At 37.5% G+C, this 20,060-nt stretch overlaps 1 protein-coding gene across 1 annotated transcript in view; it reads left to right on the top strand.

Moving 5' to 3' along the window:
- Positions 1-20,060, top strand: part of col27a1b (collagen, type XXVII, alpha 1b) — a 100,662-nt gene that overhangs the window by 28,269 nt on the left and 52,333 nt on the right. Inside the window, exons 5-13 of the mRNA XM_079607373.1 lie at positions 10-63; positions 2,852-2,905; positions 4,144-4,197; positions 10,154-10,198; positions 12,122-12,175; positions 13,645-13,689; positions 14,628-14,681; positions 15,690-15,734; positions 17,283-17,336. Of these exons, the coding sequence (XP_079463499.1) occupies positions 10-63; positions 2,852-2,905; positions 4,144-4,197; positions 10,154-10,198; positions 12,122-12,175; positions 13,645-13,689; positions 14,628-14,681; positions 15,690-15,734; positions 17,283-17,336 (459 nt within the window). The remainder of the gene's footprint in view (positions 1-9; positions 64-2,851; positions 2,906-4,143; positions 4,198-10,153; positions 10,199-12,121; positions 12,176-13,644; positions 13,690-14,627; positions 14,682-15,689; positions 15,735-17,282; positions 17,337-20,060) is intronic.

The raw sequence follows: 20,060 nt of genomic DNA on the forward strand, positions 1-20,060 counted from the left end.
GTTTTGTAGGGTCCCCTTGGTCCGTATGGAAACCCAGGCCGTCCAGGGTCCCCCGGGCCCAAGGTATGTACCACTGAATAGAGTACTGTGTGGCTTATGTGGATGCAATCAACTTAGACTTGTGTGTTTGGAACTAGGGGAGCATTTCCTTGTTTTATTTAGTTTAGTTTTGCATTTTGTTTTTTGCTTTGAATTTATTTGCAAAGCAACAAATTGATCAGTTTGTTTTGATATACCATAAAAAAACTGTCCTCATAAAATGAAACCTTATTAGTGAATTCCACAAACTTAAAGAAGATCATTAAGCATATAGGGGTTGAAAAATGAAACTGAAACACCTGGTTTTCGACCACACTAATTTATCAGTATGCTGTAGGGCCTCTTTTTGCGGCCAATACAGCATCAATTCGTCTTGGGAATGACAAGTCAAGAGTACAATATTTGAACCATTACAGTACGTGCACATGATCCTCCAGAATGGTTCAGTAGTCCTTGGCAGTGTTGTGCCCATCAAGCACAGTAGGGAATGCCATGATATTGCAGCCCAAACCATCACTGATCCACCCCGTGCTTCATGCAACCGTCCGGGTGCTAAGCCTCTTTAAGGCTTCTTCACACTGTAACTCCCATTCAGATGTGGGAAAGACAGTGAAGGTGGACTCATCAGAGAACAATGCATGCTTCACATTTTTGCACTGATTTACACTGTTGTCACCAATGAAACCAACATTTAGCACTGGCACGAGTGACCAAAGGTTAGGCTATAGCAGCCCGACCATGAATATTGGCTCTGTGGAGCTCCTGACGAACAGTTTTGGTGGTAACAGGTGTTCGAGTTAGGCATTGAATTCTGCAGTGATTTGGGGAGCTGTGGTTTTATGTTTTTTGGATACAATCTGGGTTAATGGTATCCCTTTCAGACAGCTTTCTTTTGCGTTGACAGTTACTCCTCGTCCTACATAGTGGTATGCTGGAATTACCCTGAATACCGTGGCTCTTGATACACCTTAAAGGCTTGCTGTCCTGGTCACAGTAAGCCAGCAAGACACGTAGCAACCATTTGTCCTCTTTTGAACTCTGATATATGTCCCATTATGTAGTGGATTGTAATATGTTATGTGCAGCTGTGCTATTTCACTGCTAATTCAACATTCACACTTCTTGGAATGTAAAATCATTGAAGATTTATTACCAGACAAATATAGGCGTTAAAGCTATGTTGGCCAGTCTGTCAGTTTCCTTGTCCAACCTCTATACATTAGATTTGATCTACTCAATGGCTTCAATTTATGAGCCATGTGCTTTAAGTAGCACTTTAATAAGTGATTGTTTTGTTTACAACAGTGATATCACAAGGTAGTTTATGTATTCATTTGTAATACCTAGAAAGACCAAAACAAAAAAAACATACTACCACATTACTACAATAAAAAATATGGCTACTTTTAACCCAAGAGAAAACCAGTAACTCTTCCATCTACATTTAGCAGTTGTAAATTAAAAGAGAAACAATAAAATCATGAGTAGCTGAATTCTGATGAACACGGGCTAGAAATATAGGATGATGTATGAGTTTGACGACATTATTGGACCTGTTTATTTCCATTCATGTTTTTCAAGGTTGTTCATTTTACCACATCTGGCTGCTTGTGGCAGTCTTGCGATAGACCAGCAGAACAAATATCTTTTTTAGCCATATGAAGGCAAGCCCAAGTTAAAATTTCCCTCTTTTGTTATTACTGCCAAATGGGACAAAGATGAGACAAAAATGACAGAATGAGACCCACAGAATTAACACTTAGTTGCAGTATATTTGTTGTGCGATTCCAAGCAGGCGTTTCTCTCTGAAATAGCAGTAAATTTGTCATTCATTGAGCAGTAGTTCATCAAATGATGTATAAGAGTGTGATAACTGGCATAGATCCAGACACATGGTGTAGACAAGCACGATTTTGGCTTGAGAGCCGAGGTGTCTGAATCGCAGTGTTGGAATGATGTTGTACAGTCTCTGCTGTCTTCCACAACCAAATTCAAAACTGACTCGCAAGATTATGCCATGCAAATTCCCATCATTGAGCAGTAGTTCATCAAATGATGTATAAGAGTGTGATAACTGTTCATCAGAATTGAGCTACTCATGCTTTTATTGTTTGTCTTTACATTTACAACAGCTAAATGTAGATGGCAGAGTTACTGGTTACTGGTACAGATTTCATGGGCATGTTTACACTGTTACTTGATTTGCATAATTTTGTAAAATGGCTACAAAAAAAATTACAGAAGCATTGGAAAAAAAATTTATCCATTGCAAAATGATCCTACTCAGATTAATTGAAACATATATATTAACAGTTATTGATGTGTTTAAAACACAGCCATAAAGCATGGCTTCATCCCATTGCCTGAAAAGGCAGAAGAATGTGGTGTGTGAACCCCAGTGTCATTGCAGAGACTTACTGTAAACTTATTCTTCAAGTGTACATGGGTCACTCTCTTGTGTAAACAACACTCCTTTCCTTTGCGAGCCTTCATTACTCTTATCCATGTAGACTATATAGAAAAATTCAGAGAGGAATCCTGTTACAGTCTTCTGTTTGGAATGGGTTCCAAACAGGGGTCACAGTAACTCCCCAGTAACCTCCTCATTTCCTGTGTGATGTATACTTTATTTACAATTGGCAAAACAACACTCTCTGTTTAACATGTATGAAAGCTTTGGTTAATCTAAACACAGCTCTTTTTAATATAAAAAAAAAATTCACAAGTAGTAGTTTGGATCCCTCATACATATTACGGTATATGTTAGTTGTAGTTGTTAGTTGTATTAGTTGTTTGTCCTCTGTGCATACAGGGAAAAAAGGGAGACCCTGGAATCTCACCTGGCAGAGCACCAAATGGAATAAAGGTATGCGTTACCATATCCTGCATTATTAATTATTTAAACATTTTATTTATTACAAGTATTGTTAATAATGTTAATCTTAATGTTATTTAGCTTATGTATTTAAGTGGTTGCAAAAAATGTTGTTGTTGTTTGCAAACATTTTTCAGTATAGATACAATTATAATAAAATGTTTTTTTTCCCCTTTATTCTCTGATAAATAGAAAGTTCATTAGAACAGCATTTATTTGTACCTTTTGTAACATTATGGGCCCTATCTTGCACCCACCGCAATTGACTTTGTACACCGACGCATGTATCATTCCTATTTTGCGGTTCAGCGAAAAGAGGAGGCGTGTTCCGGTGCAAACGTTCCCTGGTGCTATTTTGCAGTTTCAGAAAACAATTCCACCACAGACCAGGGAAAACCTAGGCTAAAGTCAGTGGCGCGTTATTCAGATGCTATTTTAAGGGCGCATGCTTGGCCATTATGTAGCATGCACGCGCATACACTTTGCTTGTCTCATCTACACAGACGCAGCAAGCCATACATAATTACAAGAAAGAATATTACCACACGAGGGAAATCATTGTGGTGTCCATAAAGATGTGAAAAAATAGGCATAAATCTAGCTTACACATTTACCCAAATTATGCAGACTAATTGTAGTAATGATCAAACCTGTTTTATCAATAGTGGCAAGACGCATAGGTATAGTATAAGGACATCTGACAAAGTGGGTTATCCGTCAAGAACCAGGAAACAAAATTCTGAAGACTGCAAAATCACCTTTACCATCATGTAAGTTGCGTGCGGCAAATCTGCCGTTATAATAGCAATCCGCCACTTCAGACCAACCCATTTTAGAGATCCGCCCACAAAGTTACTTGCGTTTCGCGTTTGATACTTGCATTTCAGATCGTTAAAATAGGGCCCTATAAATGCTATTTACTGTCACATTTGATCAATTGAATGCATCATTTACTGAATGAAAGTATTATTTCCTTTCCAAAGAAAATCTTACTGACCCTAAACTTTTGAAAAGTAGTGTGCATTATATCTATGTGTTTATGTCCTGACAGATGAAAGATGTTAATAAAAACGATATTTCTTTTTTATGCATTTTCACAACTGTATTTTTAAATTTGGTCAACTTTGATTCCACCCTAACAGTTTTAGTTTTTAATAAAGTGTCTCTGAATATGTTAACATTGCCAAATGTACCATACCAGAAGTAATTTTCAGCGTCCTCATTTACAGGGGGACCCTGGGATATTAGGGCTACCCGGACTACCTGGTCAAGCTGGTCGGAAGGTAAGAGGCATTCTCTGATTCATCTACTATAGGGAGACTCCACCAAGGTCACGTCACAGAACGGATCCAAGAGTAGTTCCCAACCCAGATGTTTGGAATTGTTCAGCACACTTAATTTGCAACACCAAATCATTATGTTTTCCAGGAAACATTATTGCTTTATCAGCCGATGCTTAAAGTAATCCCTCACATGAAATCACATCACGGCATATTCTGGATGGCAGTACATCAGTCCAACTCAGTAAATGCGAAACAGGTTCTCGAACTGTGAACTAAAATCAGTTGTGTGAAATCCCATTGGAAAAGGTTCTTGTAGAAAAATCCCCCCTGCTTTTCTGGAGAGAAACCCAATTTGTTTCAGACATGTCCAGCTGACCTTGATGTCCTCAAACAATGGGATAGCCAGCGCATGACCTCATTGTATTCCAATTCCAAGGGAAGTCTGTGGAAAATTCCTTGTAAAATACTGTGGTTTACCTCCATGTAGTATGTGTATTTTATTTTAAAATGTGCTTTACTGAACAGGACCAAATAGGTGTCATTATAGTGCAGCAAAAGAGGTAAATGGATACCATATCAAATGAACCGACAGCACTTTGGCCAGGGCAAAAGACCTGCTTCAAAACAGTCATATTTCCAGTGAACATATACACAGTCTACACCACTCAGTCTACACCGCTCAGTCTACACCGTTGAAATGAAGTGGACTCTGCCAGTTCCCCTTACTAACACTTTCAGCCATTTTGCTACAATCTGTCTACTGCCAAATTGCAAAGACGTCCATACTCACTCACTCCAAATGTGCTATTAAGCTTTTAAGAAACTTTCACCGATGAGGCAGAGTGACATTTTCTATTGGGTTTAAGAATTTGGCATACAGTACACTGGCATGATTCTAAGAAGTAATTGAATGTTCTGTTGAGTTGCACATGCAGTCAAACAACACACACAAAGAGACCCATACATGCACATTATATTACATCAGCAGTTTTACATATATTCAGAATCAATGGCGTTTAAAAGTGTTTGTTTGAACGCTTGGATCAAAACGGCTCTCTGAAACATTGTAAAATAATGGAATTACCTGGTATTTTCTCTGCCTCCATGTGTTTCCAATCACACAGCCACAGAAAAAAATTAAAAGCTGGTGGAAAATAGTTGCAGACACTACTTGTGCTGAATTACTGCTGGCAGCAAACCAGAAAGTTATTCCATCCATGGTTCTTGGCCAGGGACAAAATCTTGTAACAATAAAACAAATGAAAATAAGTAATACTCAAATGTACTGTAAAGTAACACATGTACAGTTAGTAGCACTGACACATTTGGTCATATGCGCAGGTAACAACCGGTCGGGAATGAGTTATGCTTTTAATTTCAAATTAGTGAGCGATGTACAGTCTTTCAGTCCTTTCAAACTAGGGATCAGCAGATGTGGACTCTGGCACATCTGGACAGTGTGTTGTAATAGGACAAGCGTAGGCTACTAACGTCTGCTTGGAGATTGTGCTGCTCCACCCCTTCACTGGCACCCTCTTGGCAATGGTCGTTTATACACCATATTTGTCATTTGGTGTGTGTAACTATTTCATAGACCCAAGCTGTGAACGGTGAACCGCTGCACGCCGTGTATATGTTAGACATTTTTTTCTGTGATGTGTCCTGAAATGATTTCTGTAGAGCTGACTCCACTTCATTCGTCATTACAAGCTCCAGATTCCTTTCTACTTACTCATATTCCCACACTCAGCTGCTCTATGCTCAGTTGCCCTTACTTATCAAAGTTCTCAGACATTGTTGAACCAGTTTTTGTTTTCGAAGCAAAGCATCTAAGGCAAGCGTCACTATGATTATTGCTCCTTACCCTAAGTATTAAACTGGTAACACTTTACAATAAGGTCCCTAGTTGCGTTAGTTAATGCATCAGCTAACATTAACTAATAATGAACAATACATTTGTTCCCATATTAACTAATCTTTGTTACTTCATGTTAGCTCAGGTCCATTCAATGTTAACAAATGGAACCTTGTTGTAAAGTGTCACCATTAAACGTTTGTGCTACAAAAGTGAATGACCTCAAATTGTGTGGCTTTTTGAGTAGAAGTGAGCAAATACTTTTCTTTGTGATCAGACTCACCGATTTGGCTTGCTGGACTATAAAACGGGCAAAACATCACATATTCTTTGGTCTGGTTTGCTGGCTTTGAAGCTGGTCAGGCTGGGATTTCATATATCAACTGAAGACAAGTTTAGTCTGGTTTGAGGCTGGTTTGAGGTGTCTCTTTTAAGCATTAAACACATTAGCAGCTGCATGGCAACACCCTAGCAACTATCCACAATATCCTAGCATTATGTTTTGCAAAATAAACTTTGTACGGACAAACACCACTTGCGTTTATGAAATTGTAAAAATATTGACATTAAGGCCAATAAGAAGCCTAGGACTAAAAACACCTGGCGCTTGTTCTGACAATGGGTAAACCATAATTAAACCTGTAAAGTACTGGAGACAAGAAGACCTGCTACTCCTTCACCATGTGCTATCATTATGTGGCATGGTTTAAGCTAAAAACCTTGCAGAATTGAAAGGAAATTTGCCTTAGGAATCTTCAGCCTTAGGAATTGGCTGAAAATAAATCTCAGACAGGGATCACATTGTCTCAGCTATTATTATAATTTTTTTTATTTTTTAAACTGGGCTTTTGAACACGCCATTCCCTTCCCTGACTGGGCGATAGGAATATGTTCGTTCAACATCAACAAACTTTCAACCACATCTGTTACCGAAAATCAGTCCCATAGATGTCCTTGGTTGTAATGGCATAATTATATTAAGCTTTATTCTTTGCTAATCCCTGTCACACAGATTTACTGAATGAAAGAAAAAAGGGCCAGCTTCTGCAGGAAAAAAAAAATACTTTTGCTTTTACTCAGCTAGAGGTGAATGACCATTTGGGAGCAAGACTGTCCTTTGGCATCGACTGTGAAATGGAACTAGAACAAGCTGCGTTTTTTGGAATTGGAGGCATCCATTCATAGTTACCTGGAAGAGCATCTGTGTCTGCAATAGTTTCAAAAAAGACACTCTCGGGTCAAGAGAGGGAACAAAATATGATCTTTTTTTTTTCTGTAGCTAAGGTTTACATAAGAAAAATAGTACAAAACTAGACTGAAAAACAGTCAAAAGTAGACAGATACTACAGACTATCTTGGACTATGTTTGTTTTGGACCAAAAAATTAGAACTGTCAGATGTTTCTAGAGATGAAATATATCAAGTCTAAATTGAGTGCTAAGCTATCTTGGCTAATTTAGTAGCGCTCGATATCAACAGCAATCACAAGAAGTTAGTGATTACATTTATGAATCAGTTTCCTGTGGGGAAATGTTAAATCTTATAAGTGCTGCTGAGATATTGTATTAAGTCTGTCTGCTGCTCAATTTTACCATCTTTTGGGCTTTGTCATTGTTTGTTTTCTGCATGAAATCGGATTTTTACAAATCAAATTTGCATGTGTTTTGATCTCTGATTATTAGATTTTAGGCCGTTTGGAATTCGCCATGTCAGGCACAATGTGCCATACAGCTGTGCCCACATTCACTCATGTTTACTCACTCACTGAACTACTGTACATGGCATTCATTATGTAGTAAATTGTGAATAAATGATGGAAACAGAAACAGATCCTACAAAACTATTGGTGATCGTGTAAATGTATAGTGGTGATAGTGTAAAAGGTATTTTACATGCATCTAACCGGATTAAAATGTAAATATGATGACATGAAATACATTAGACATAAAATTGCAAACATAGAAGGGAGAATTTACCTTATAAAAGTCTACCACATGCATACACCATCATACATATGCTCAGGCTAGAAATAATTGCTTCCTTTTATTACTGTCCCTTTTAGCTCACACATCTGGGATTTATTTGTTCTCTGTTTATGCGTGGCACAAGCATAAGCACCAAGGGCAAGACACATTCTTTTATTCATGGCGATGGAGACTGGTCCTGCTTCCTTCTCTGACTCTTTAGTTCTATGCTAGGGACTTCCCTATCCTTATGTAATCCATTTCCATAGTTTAGGGGAAGGAAGGGCATTGTTCATTGTCCGCCGCAGCAGAGCACTCAGTTCCAGTGTGGAGATCACAAGCCCGCGTGTGTATGCATTTAACTTATCTTTGATCGCTTGTGCCAGCCTATGATTTGTTTTGTTTACTTTGAAGAGCCCTTACTAATTAGGTTTCTGTGAGCAGTGTTTTGTAAAGAGATTTGCCCCAGCAGGCACAGATAAACACAGAAAACTGTTGATGGAACAGTTGGCAGACTTGGCACTGTCACAGAAGCTGTGGATGGAACGTTTGCTCTTAATCCCACACAGTAGCCTCAGAATGTATTTCGATACTGAAACCACACTTAGAAATGTATGAATGTCATTGCGTTATGTAAGAAACTATCAAACCAAGTGGTATGTATTACGGTCTCGGTCGTATGTTTTGTGTTCTAGGACCAGTAGCATGCACAGACCTCTGCTGGGTTGCAGGGGTGAAATTGCTTTCCTGGGGGCACCGCTATACGACCGAAAGGGCACTTTACTCTTAGCGATTAAAGGGGCTGGAGCTCACGTGTATTATCGTGTAGCTGTGTATTATCCCTTACGTATATAATGTGTGTGTGTGAGTAATACTCACAATGTACATCTTATTTCAGAGAGTTAAATCTTACCGTAGAATTTCCATTCCTCTTCCATTCCTGAATTCTAGTCACTGGAAGTTTCCTCTCTGTTATTGTGATTCCAAATTGCCTAGCCAAGACACATAACACCACATGACTTTTCACTCACTGTGAAGGTGTCGATGATGATGTCTTCATTACATTTACAGTCCCCATAAATTTTCATAGAAGGAGAAGTTCTTGAAGTGGTACCTCTGCACATTGAAGATTGAGTTTCATGAATGTTTCTCTTCCATTAAACCACCCCATAGGTTGATTCTGATTTGTTTTGGAGGTAATATTTTTGTTCATTTTGTTCATCCTTGTTCTTCTGGAAGTAATTGTTCAATAGTGAAAAGTCTGCTTTCACGTATACTCACCAGTCATTACAAACCTAAATACAAAGTACGTTTTTAATGAAATGTCTTGGTTTCAACGGTTTTGACCAAAACACTAGCAATGGCTGTGGTGCCCTCTCAAAAAATAAGTGCATGACGTCTCTAGTGACACCAATTGCACAACACTTTCTTTTTCGCTTACGAGAAATTTGTAATGAAGCAGTCGCTGTACATAGTTCAGTAATGCGGTAAACTCATAAAAATAATACCTGGAGAGGTTTTGCTGCCAAAAAGGCATAAAACGCTGTCTTCCCCTCATTATGGGCTGATATGAGAGTTAATTGGCATGTCCCCAGACAGTTTAACCATCTGCTCAGCTGTTAATGAGTTGGTATTGGTTTGGAAGTGGTTTGCTGTTGGTGTAGAATCTGTTGATATGCGCTTTGAGACCTGCTAAGTTTCTCTACATTTATTACTTTTCCATCCTAGGAACATTTGTTAACCGCTGGGATTGTACATGTTTTCACTTTGTTCTTGTGATTGAGCTCATTGGCAAACAAATCAAATGCAAAGGCAAATTTTCATCACATCATGTCCAAAAAGAATGAACTTGCTTGTGTAATGAGAATGAACTGTCAGCCAATGGTCATTTAATAGCAGTTCGCGGAAAATTATTCACTTCCTTTAGAATGACTAAAGTTCAGAGATCATGATACATTTTCTGCTGCCTATTTATGTGGAAACCCCCCAGGATATGATTAAGCTCATGTTTGAGAAGTGACTCCCTTATAGGCACATTATCCTTGCTGTAATTTACCTCCTCTTGTTTGACCTCCAACTATAAATGGGAGCGTTCATATCCTTTCACAACACTCAGTCTCTTTTTCTCTCTGCTTAGGGACAGAAAGGCCATCCTGGTCCCTCCGGCCACCCCGGAGATCAAGTGAGTTCCCATTCACACCATTTTTTTTTTTTTTTACTTTCCACAGGAGGATAATTAGAGGAATTAATTTTGAATCTGGTTCAAGTTTGCAAGCTTGCTAGCTGGTAGAATATCATTTTCTTTTCATTGTCATTATTCCCGTATTTCATTAAGGGAATTTTGTCACATCCGGTGATGGTCACACTTTCTTTCGCCCAGAAATGTAGAAATTCATTAAAACTTCTCAGATTTTCTCAGACTTTTAAGACTTAAGATTAAGATAATGTTTCTGTAATACAGCCCCAGATTACTGGAAATACTATAAAGAGGACAGAATCACACAAAATAATGAATGCATTATTCTTTTTTTGTACATTAATACACAATTAATGACACTAAATTAACACATTAAACTGACATCCCTATTAAAATCTGCATTTGACAACATATCTTTCATCTAATCAGGACAGTCTTACTGTGATGCTCAATTGAGATACACTCCAAAGCATCCACTCTAGCATACATTAATTACACACTAAGCAGTGGACACAGAAAACTAAATAGAATGAGGAATTAAATAGACATTGTAGCAGAGATGGCAAAAGTACTCACTTCCCATACTCAAGTAAGTGCAGATACTTGTGTTAAAAAATGCTCTTGTAAAAGTAGAAGTACTGATTTAACTTTAACTCAAGTAACAAAGTACTGGTTTGGAAATTTACTTGAAGTATAAAAGTAAAAGTAGCCCTTTGAATAACAACCATTTTTTATGCATAGCTACCTGGACCACACAAATGTTATTAGAGTGCAAGCTGAGAAACTTAAGTGGATATGGAAAAAAGGTTCTTTATATGCCATTGCCTACATTTTAAATGGATGTCTGCCAATAAGCCTACAACATCACATATATGATTATTGTGACAGAGCCTGGGACTCCAGTTTAATAAGATTCTGACTGAGTAGTTGAATTCACAATATGAATTCAATTGTGATTCTGTGAGAATTCACAGGTCCAGTTTCTCTTTTTTAATCTTCCCCTTAACATTTAAAGGAATCTACACGTATGTGTGTGTGCTCAAATATGGCTTCTGGAAAGAAAATAAAGGATAAAATATGAATTACTAAACATGTCTTGCTGCTTGTCTGCCGGATCTCTGGGATCTCCGTTTTCTTCATTTTCAATAATGTCGCCGTACATACTACTATGTGCCATCAAGCCGCAATGATGTGCAGAGAATGAATGCCGCCGAATCTGTCGAGTCGTCTTGTAGTGGCGCGTCAAGTTCAACGTATATTCCCATCCAATTAGATTGAATTTGGTATTGATGACGCGAAAAATAATAACGGTAACTACACTGAAAATATTTGAAACAAAAGTAACGAGCCGATTTTGTAAAATGTATGGAGTAGAAAGTAAAAAGTAGGTACCAAAATAAATAGTAAAGTAAAAATATCGTTCGTTACTTCCCATCTCTGCATTGTAGTTATGATTTTTTTTTTTTTTTTGAGTTTTGAGTTTTGGCTGCATCAGTCTGTCTGACACTTGATCTGACTGTCTGGACTTTCCTCTGATTTTTTTAAATTGAATTTCTGGAATTTAGAGTTGAGTTATAGTACCGGTAGTTTAATAATATTTAAAACGCTTTCATTATTGTTTCATAATCTCAAACTTCTGTGGTGGGCCACACACGCTCTGTATTTGTCATATTGACAAAAATGGCAACACATGAAAAAAGACTGAAACTATTTACAGACATGCATAAGAATAGCATGTTGTTTTAATATAAATGCTTTTCACTCCTCTCTCTCTCTCCATTATGCTTTTTATCTTTCTTTTTGTTTGTTATGGCTCTCTACAAGAAGAGCTTCCAATGCTAATGACATATTTATAGTAATGGATTTTTTCCTCTTTATACTTTTTATTCTCTCTCTCTCTCTACGCAGGGAGAAAGAGGACCGGATGGAAGCCCGGGTGCCAAAGGTTATCCTGGCAGGCAGGTGCAGTAAATCTTCTGTTGTGCTGCTGGCTTGCACAGTACTCACAGATACGACTTTAATGAGACTAGTAGCAAAGTGTCAGGGTTTGTATTGGAGACTAAAAGAGCTTGCTCTGCCAATATGACCCCTTGTTTTGACATTATTTTTGAGAAATTAGAATTGTTTTTGGAATTAATTTGCGATGAAAATGTTATATTTTGAGCTTAATGTGCTAGCAGTAAAATAGTAATTTGTTAGGTGCCAAAGGCATGAATGATACCTGATATTTGGAAAAGTCATTTGCAAAAGAAAATCCTCCCCTTTTTGATAGATTTTCTCCCACTGCTGAACTTAAATATGATTGGTGGAAATTATTAAATCGCCCCTAGCTTTTACTTGTGAATTACCAGATTTACTTATTCTGGGAAGCAACAGCAACTACAACAAACTAACAAATGTTTCTGGTAGCTTCTAGTCGTATATACCTTTACTATTAGGCATGTTCTAGATCCTACTGGAATTTATTTTTTAAACTGATATAACTCATCAATGTTTCATTAAAGGTGCAGTAAGCGACCTCTGAGAGACACTGTTGAAAATTGAAATCAACAACTTAAACTATTTTATCAATATTTGCTTTGTGTGTGTATGTGTGTGTGTGAAGAAAAAAAATAGTTAGTCATGGCTGTGTAAATAGGAGAAAAAAATGATTTAGATTATGGTCCAATTCCCACAATTAACTATGACATTCTAACTATGACTATTAACAATCTAAACATGGGCTATAGGTCTCACATAGGTAAGTCACAATTTGTTGAGCTTAACTGGCTCCCTGTTGAGTCGCGTGTTATAATGTCAAGACTGACCATGACCCATAAAATATTGTACGATAACGTCCCAAATTTTGTGTTTTGTCTTATTACTAAGGTGAAGGACACACACAATATTTGCACTCGTGGCAGCATATCAGACCTCTGTCCTTATGCATTCAAGACAGTGTTAGGGAATGAAACATTTGCCTATATAGGGGCAGTTCAGTGGAACAAGTTAGACCGGCAAATTAAAGTGATTTATTGTGTTTTTATCCTCAATTGTATTTGATGCCTTTTGTTTTATGTTTAAGGCATTCTTGATATAATTAAATAAATCAAATCAAAATTACTTTTACCTCAATAAACTCCTAATTGCTGCTTATTTATTAGTAAGGTAGTTGTTAATTTAGGTAGGATTAAGAGATGGTCATAAGGCATTAATGTGTGCTTTATAAGTACTAATAAACAGCCAATATCCTAGTAATATGCATGCTAATAAGCAACTATAGTTAATAACAATTGGACCAATCTCACGGGCCGAGTTAGACTAGAGCACTAGATAACATTTGCAAAATTTCAACAGCATAAATCTGTTTGGGCCTCCATAAAACGTAGGCACAACATTATTATTGATCCAATTTGCAGGATTGAAATATTGCATTGTTTGTGTTTTTGTAGGGTTTACCAGGGCCTATAGGAAATATGGGACCAAAAGGCGGACGGGTAAGGGATGGGTTTTGTTTTGTTTTGTTTTTTATCAAAAACTATTTCAACTGTGTTGGCTATAATTTGATCATCATGTATTCACTGAGTACAGTTAAGATGTTTTGCATTCCATGTTTGCGCCTACTTATAAACTTGCTTTAAAGTGACTGAGCATTTATGTTCGGAAAGGTTTGTTAGGGCTTCTACATATTTGGTATTGAAAGCTTGTTTTCCAGTTTGGAAACTGTGAAAGGCACCAGAAAAGGAAATGGTTGTAGTCATTTAAGGATCAGTTATTGGATGTTGTTTTCATTATAAAACCTCAGAACATCAGCTCTGTGAGTATACTGCTTTCAGGGATTTGTCAGATGGGTTTTGCATTATAATTCCACTAAAATTGTAAAACCAATTTGGTCTTGTAAAGTATATGGCAGCAGTGTACATCCAAAGTCTTTTCCCTCTTGTTATTCTTTTTATTCTGTGCCTTGGTGCCAGAAAGATTTTATTTGTGTGTTAGTTGTTTACTGTATATAAGAACACAAAACATAATTTTTATGTTAATGTGTTAGCATTGTTACATTTCTGTAATGATTTTTTTATGTTGCTTTATTTATTATTATATAATAATGTGCATCATCTCATGTTTCTTTTGTCTTTTTCTCTGATTTCATTGTATGTTCATTTGTATTAACCTTGTGACCCATCCTTAGCCATCCTGCTGAAGGCAAGCGTGATCCCTGGTGTGAGGGTATGTGCCCTTGGACTACATCGTGGAAGCCAGCACCATGCAGTCCATGGGCATATACACTTGCCTCAAGGCCTAGATCTTCACCGAGCGACCACTGTCCTCAAAAGACCTTCCAAAGTCAATCTGCAGTTTAGAAAGGGATATTTGGACCATATTACTCTAAAGTCTCTCTGTTTGTTTCTTGTCTTCTTACACTCCCCTGGTTTAGGGCTTCATTGGAATCCCAGGCGTCTTCGGTCTCCCTGGACCTGATGGAGAAAGAGTGAGTTTTGAGATTTTTTTTCTAATTAAGAACGTTTTACACTGTTTACACTGTTCAGAATTGAACAGCAAATCGTTTTTGAATTTGAATAGAATATAAATATTTAAGTGATGTAGAGACAAAGAGTCCAGACATAACAGTCTTATAGAAAAATATCTGTTTTATTTCACATGGAGCGGGTCACCCCCTCTCATGGGCGCCGCCATATTGAGATCAGCCATCAGTCAAAATGTTTACTTGAAATATAGCTTTCAGACAGTTTTTACAAAGCATAAGCAGACAAGTACATCTGAACAAATATAAATATATATAAAATATAATAAATATAATAAAATAATAAATATAATTTAAAAAAAATATATATATATATATATAACAACAACAAACTCTTTTCATTAAAAGTCCATTGTTGTTCCCTGATAACTTTAGTAAAATTGTATGGCATGATGGAGATGTATAGTCTTGGTTTTAGTTGCCCTAAGAGAATATATTACTGGAACAAACCCCACACTATTACACGTGCAACACATATGTATCATTATTCCTTTTTAATGGTGGCTTGTAAATCCAAAGCACTTTCTTTGAATAGGAAGCCTGGTGAAAGGGGCACGCTCCACTAAAACCACAGCGATCCCCCTTCAAAAGAGTAGTTGGTCTCAGTTCTCACAATATTTGCTCAGGAACCTCAAACTGGTGAATTCCGGCTTGCAATACTTTGTGGAAATGGCAATATAAGCCCCCGGGAGCTGGAAAATGGCCTGCTGCAGATTAGCCAGATCATGTCTCTTATTTTCAGGCCCAGAGGGACAGAGTTCATAGAGATCTGAGAGACCCTTTTGTGTTCAGAAGAATAGAAACTAAAGACCTTTCAGCATTCGCACAGTCTATTGAATCCACTGGGATTGGGAATTGATTAATTGCTTTGTTGTTGTTTTTTTTTTTTTTGCCATTTCTGTCTCTTTTTACCTGTCTTTCCTTGCTTTCCCTCTCTCTGCTGTCTCCTCTTAGGGTTTACCTGGTCTTCCTGGGAAGAAGGGCAAGATGGGTAGGCCGGTAAAGTTTTCTCTCACCATCCTCTCTAGACAACCTCTGAATGACTTGCCTCTGTGTTCATTGATTTATGTCCCATTCACACTGCTTAAAAAAGGCAATGTTTGAGAGAATTTGATAGATAGATAGATAGATAGATAGATAGATAGATAGATAGATAGATAGATAGATAGATAGATAGATAGATAGATAGACAGACAGACGGACGGACGGACGGACGGACGGACGGACGGATAGAGAGATAGATAGATACAGTGGATAGATAGATAGATAGATAGATACAGTGGATAGATAGATACAGTAGATAGATAGATACAGTAGATAGATAAATCTGTTCTTAATAAGCAGTTCTCTAACTTTGTAGTTCTGTTTGATAGGCAGCACATGCCCCTCGGCCGTAACTTACTGTTTGCCTTGTTGGAGGACCAAAAAAGATCTCCACACAGTGCAAGTGTTGACTTTGGCTTGCAGACAAGCACACGTTTAGCACACAGTGGAGTATGACGTCATAGCTCTTGTCCTCTTATATAACGTAACAGTAGATAGAGGGGAAACAGCGCTGTCAGCGAATCCCTGCCGGTCCTCCTCTTGCTTCTCCTGGCTGTTGCCAGTGCAAGGAAACACTCAGCCATGGAATTTCCTGCAGGGCTGACAAAGAAGAGAACTGAGCTTGTTTCTGTGACTCGACATCAGGCTCTGTTTTCACAAAACAAAACTTCAGTGCAGCAGCCATATGCTTTTTATGAGCTTTTTTATATGCTGTTGGAAAAAAAATAGTAACATTTCATATGATTATCAATGTTAGATACAGTTGTACTGCTTAATATATTTTTGTGGAAACCGTGATTCCCCCCGTTGAAATAGAAATCTTTTGTAACATTATCAATGTCTTAACTTAAATATTAGTAACGCACGCGCCACACACACACACACACACACACACACACACACACACACACACACACACACACATAAATCAACTATTTAATTTTGATTTGTTTTTTTAGACCTATGTATTCTGTATAGAGCAGTTTATTTGGCATTACAACAATTACGATCTTTTAATGTCTGGTCAGTATTTATTATTAATCATTGCTATATGGGTGGCATGACTGGTACAAATGCAAAAGAAAAATCAGGTATTTGTCCTAACTCACCAACCTAACCGCTGTAATAATAATACAAAAACATTCATTTTAGTTTGTTTTAGTCACATACTCAAATAGTGGTAAAACAATTCTGGCCACTGACATATCCCTTTTCTAGAGCTAGTTGGCTGTATATGAAATATTGTTGGTGGTTAGAACTTATTCTATCCAATTGCTTCTTTCCTGTGGCTGCTTTTTGAGATCCAGTTTTTCAATATCCCATGATTATGGAATGGTTCTGGTATTACAGAGGTTTGTGCAGGATTAAAGTGAAAGGACAATGTTTACCATGTGGGAAACGGGAAACAGCAATGCACAAATGGTATCTGCCCTTAGTCGAAGTGTGTTTTTTTCCACGTCTTGCTCTGCTAAACTCTACTGTCTCTCACATTTGTGTGCTCAGGGCTTTCCAGGAGATTTTGGGGAGCGAGGACCACCAGGACCTGATGGAAACCCAGTAAGTAGTGCTACATCAACCATTTGGTCGACTGCCATGTGGAAACTCCAGTTTTCTAATGCTCAGAGAGTTTTAACCATAGATGTTTGGGTTTATATTTATTATCAAGTTTAGTGTATCCGAATATTGCCATTCAGCGGGAGAAAAGTTCACCAAAGTCTCCTAGCCTCTGCATGCCCTTTTTCTGCCTGTCATACACTGTTGGACATACAAGCTGACTGGGCCACTTCAACCGCTACACTCTAATAAATACCTTTGATTTCTGCCACCACAATAACACACACAAGCCAGTTGGACGTCCAGTGTGTGCCGCTCAGCGTCGAATAATACTGGTAATGAGGAAATCAGCTGTCACTACTGGAGTCTACAGCAGAAATCTGTTTTTGCCATTACAGGGGTTGCTTCACTTCTGATCGTTTTACCATATTCTTTACCTAGCCTAATATTTCATCCTTTCTGTGTTATTCGTATTTCCATGTACCATAATATTAAAATAAGTATTTTTTTGTCACTTATTTGCATATTATGAATTGTTCTAAGACGTGAGTGTAATATTTTGGTAATCTATAGATGTGTTGTCAAAAATGATTCTGCAGAAAATACCACAAAACCACATTTCACCAGATTGTTAATGTTATTTCCCAAGCCAATCATCACAATTACTTACCTCTAACCTCGAGTATTAGACTTCAGCACATAATTCGTCCCACACCATTTCAGTCTTTTGACTTGTTGAGGATACAGTAAATGCGCTATTTACCTGGTAGATGATCCACAAATGGGGATGGGACCCAAGCCATGTTGCAACAACTCCCGCAAAGTGATATATGTTCACCCCCCCAAAAAAAATCTGTTGTTCCAAACTCCCAATTTTCTTTAATCAATTTTATCAGTAAATGTGTAGCCTCCAATCCAATAGGTGGTGAAAATGTTCACCTACTGCTTCTGCTGTTTCTGCCCACCAACATAATTGATGTATTTCACATTTCATTTTACCTTTTAAAATTGCTTAAGTATTTGGTTGCTTTTCTCATAGCATTTGAAATATGATCTGCAAAGCTGCATGGCCTTTTTTGTATGAGGTTTGATTTCAGTTCACTCCACTGAATATGTATTATAATTAGATGATTTCCTTTTGTGTTCTGCAAAAGAAAGTAAGTCATGGGAATGAGTTTTTGGATGAACTGTCCCTCAAAGTTAAAGGAGAACTCCGGTCAATTTTAACATTGAGCTCAATTTTTAGTAAATTTGGAGTGCTGTAAATACAGAGAACAACGACAAAAATCGGTGTTGCCTACACCGTGTTATCCTCTTTTTAAAATTTGCATCCTATTGACTTGAATGGGGTCTAATTTTAAACCTGCTTTTATTTCTATTATCATCCTTGATGTGTCATACAAATGCCCAGCCATGTTAAGTGATTCCTTCAGAGTGAACACGAGTGAATCTGACTGCATTAGATGTGAAAGATATGAATAAAAATGATGTTATATCAGCCAGCGCACATACCTGTATTTACATCCTGTTTTCGGTCGAAGTCCAAAGTAGTCGATTGTCGAGTTCACGCGCATAGGTTTAGTTACATATGATCACGCACGTGAACTCGACAATCGACTACTGTGGACTTCGACCGAAAACAGGAACTAAATACAGGTATGTGCGCTGGCTGATATAACATCATTTTTATTCATATCTTTCACATCTACTGCAGTCAGATTCACCGTGTTCACTCTGAAGGAATCACTCAACATGGCTGGGCACTTGTATGACACATCAAGGATGTTAAGAGGATAAAAGCAGGTTTAAAATTAGACCCCATTCAAGTCAATAGGGTGCAAATTTTAAAAAGAGGATAACACGGTGTAGGCAACACCGATTTTTGTCGTTGTTCTCTGTATTGACAGCACTCCAAATTTACAAAAAATTGAGCTCAATGTTAAAATTGACCGGAGTTCTCCTTTAAGAAAATTCTTATTATGAGTAATAATTGTAAGTTTTCTTATTCTAAAGTCATCCTGCCGTATAATTAATTATAAAATAATGTTATTGATCTTATTGTGAACAATTTGTTCATGCATATGTTTTTCCACCTTTCTTTAACCATTATAATGTAGTTATAATGTCATGTCATAACTTTCGCTGAAACGACCGACTTCTCTCTGGTGACATATGCATAATGAATGACACACGATAGATGTTTTTTTTTTAAAAATGCAAACCATTATTTAATTATATGTCAGCATAAACATACATCGCTAGACAGGTAATGAACATAATCTAGCTAACATTTATTATTTATTTACGGCTGAAATGTGGCAGGTATGTGTAACAAGCAAAGTATTCATAATAATGTACTTCAAATAGCATTAAAAATTATATAATAAGGATATTAGTTCTGCTGTTGTTAATAAATACCAGTAGTGATGTTGTACAATTAGGTCGTAGTCATCAGTGTAGTGAGCCAGGGTCCTTACTGTTTTTACCAGTGGCCGAATATGTGTGCTCACACAGTATACTGGTTCACAACTAGGAAGCTAGTGAGTTGATTGAGACGCACCCTTCGTCTGCATAAACCCCCATTCAAGTCACCGTCCTACATTTTACTTGTCGATAATCCATTTCACTCAGATGAACGTGACAAACCGGTATAAAAGATCTGTCACTACTTCCGTTACATTGCGACTTTTAAGGTTTTTGTAATGCAGAATATTATTAAGACTTTCT

The sequence above is a fragment of the Phoxinus phoxinus genome (genome assembly GCF_949152265.1).
Source record: "Phoxinus phoxinus genome assembly, chromosome: 3".
Taxonomy (NCBI): domain Eukaryota; kingdom Metazoa; phylum Chordata; class Actinopteri; order Cypriniformes; family Leuciscidae; genus Phoxinus; species Phoxinus phoxinus.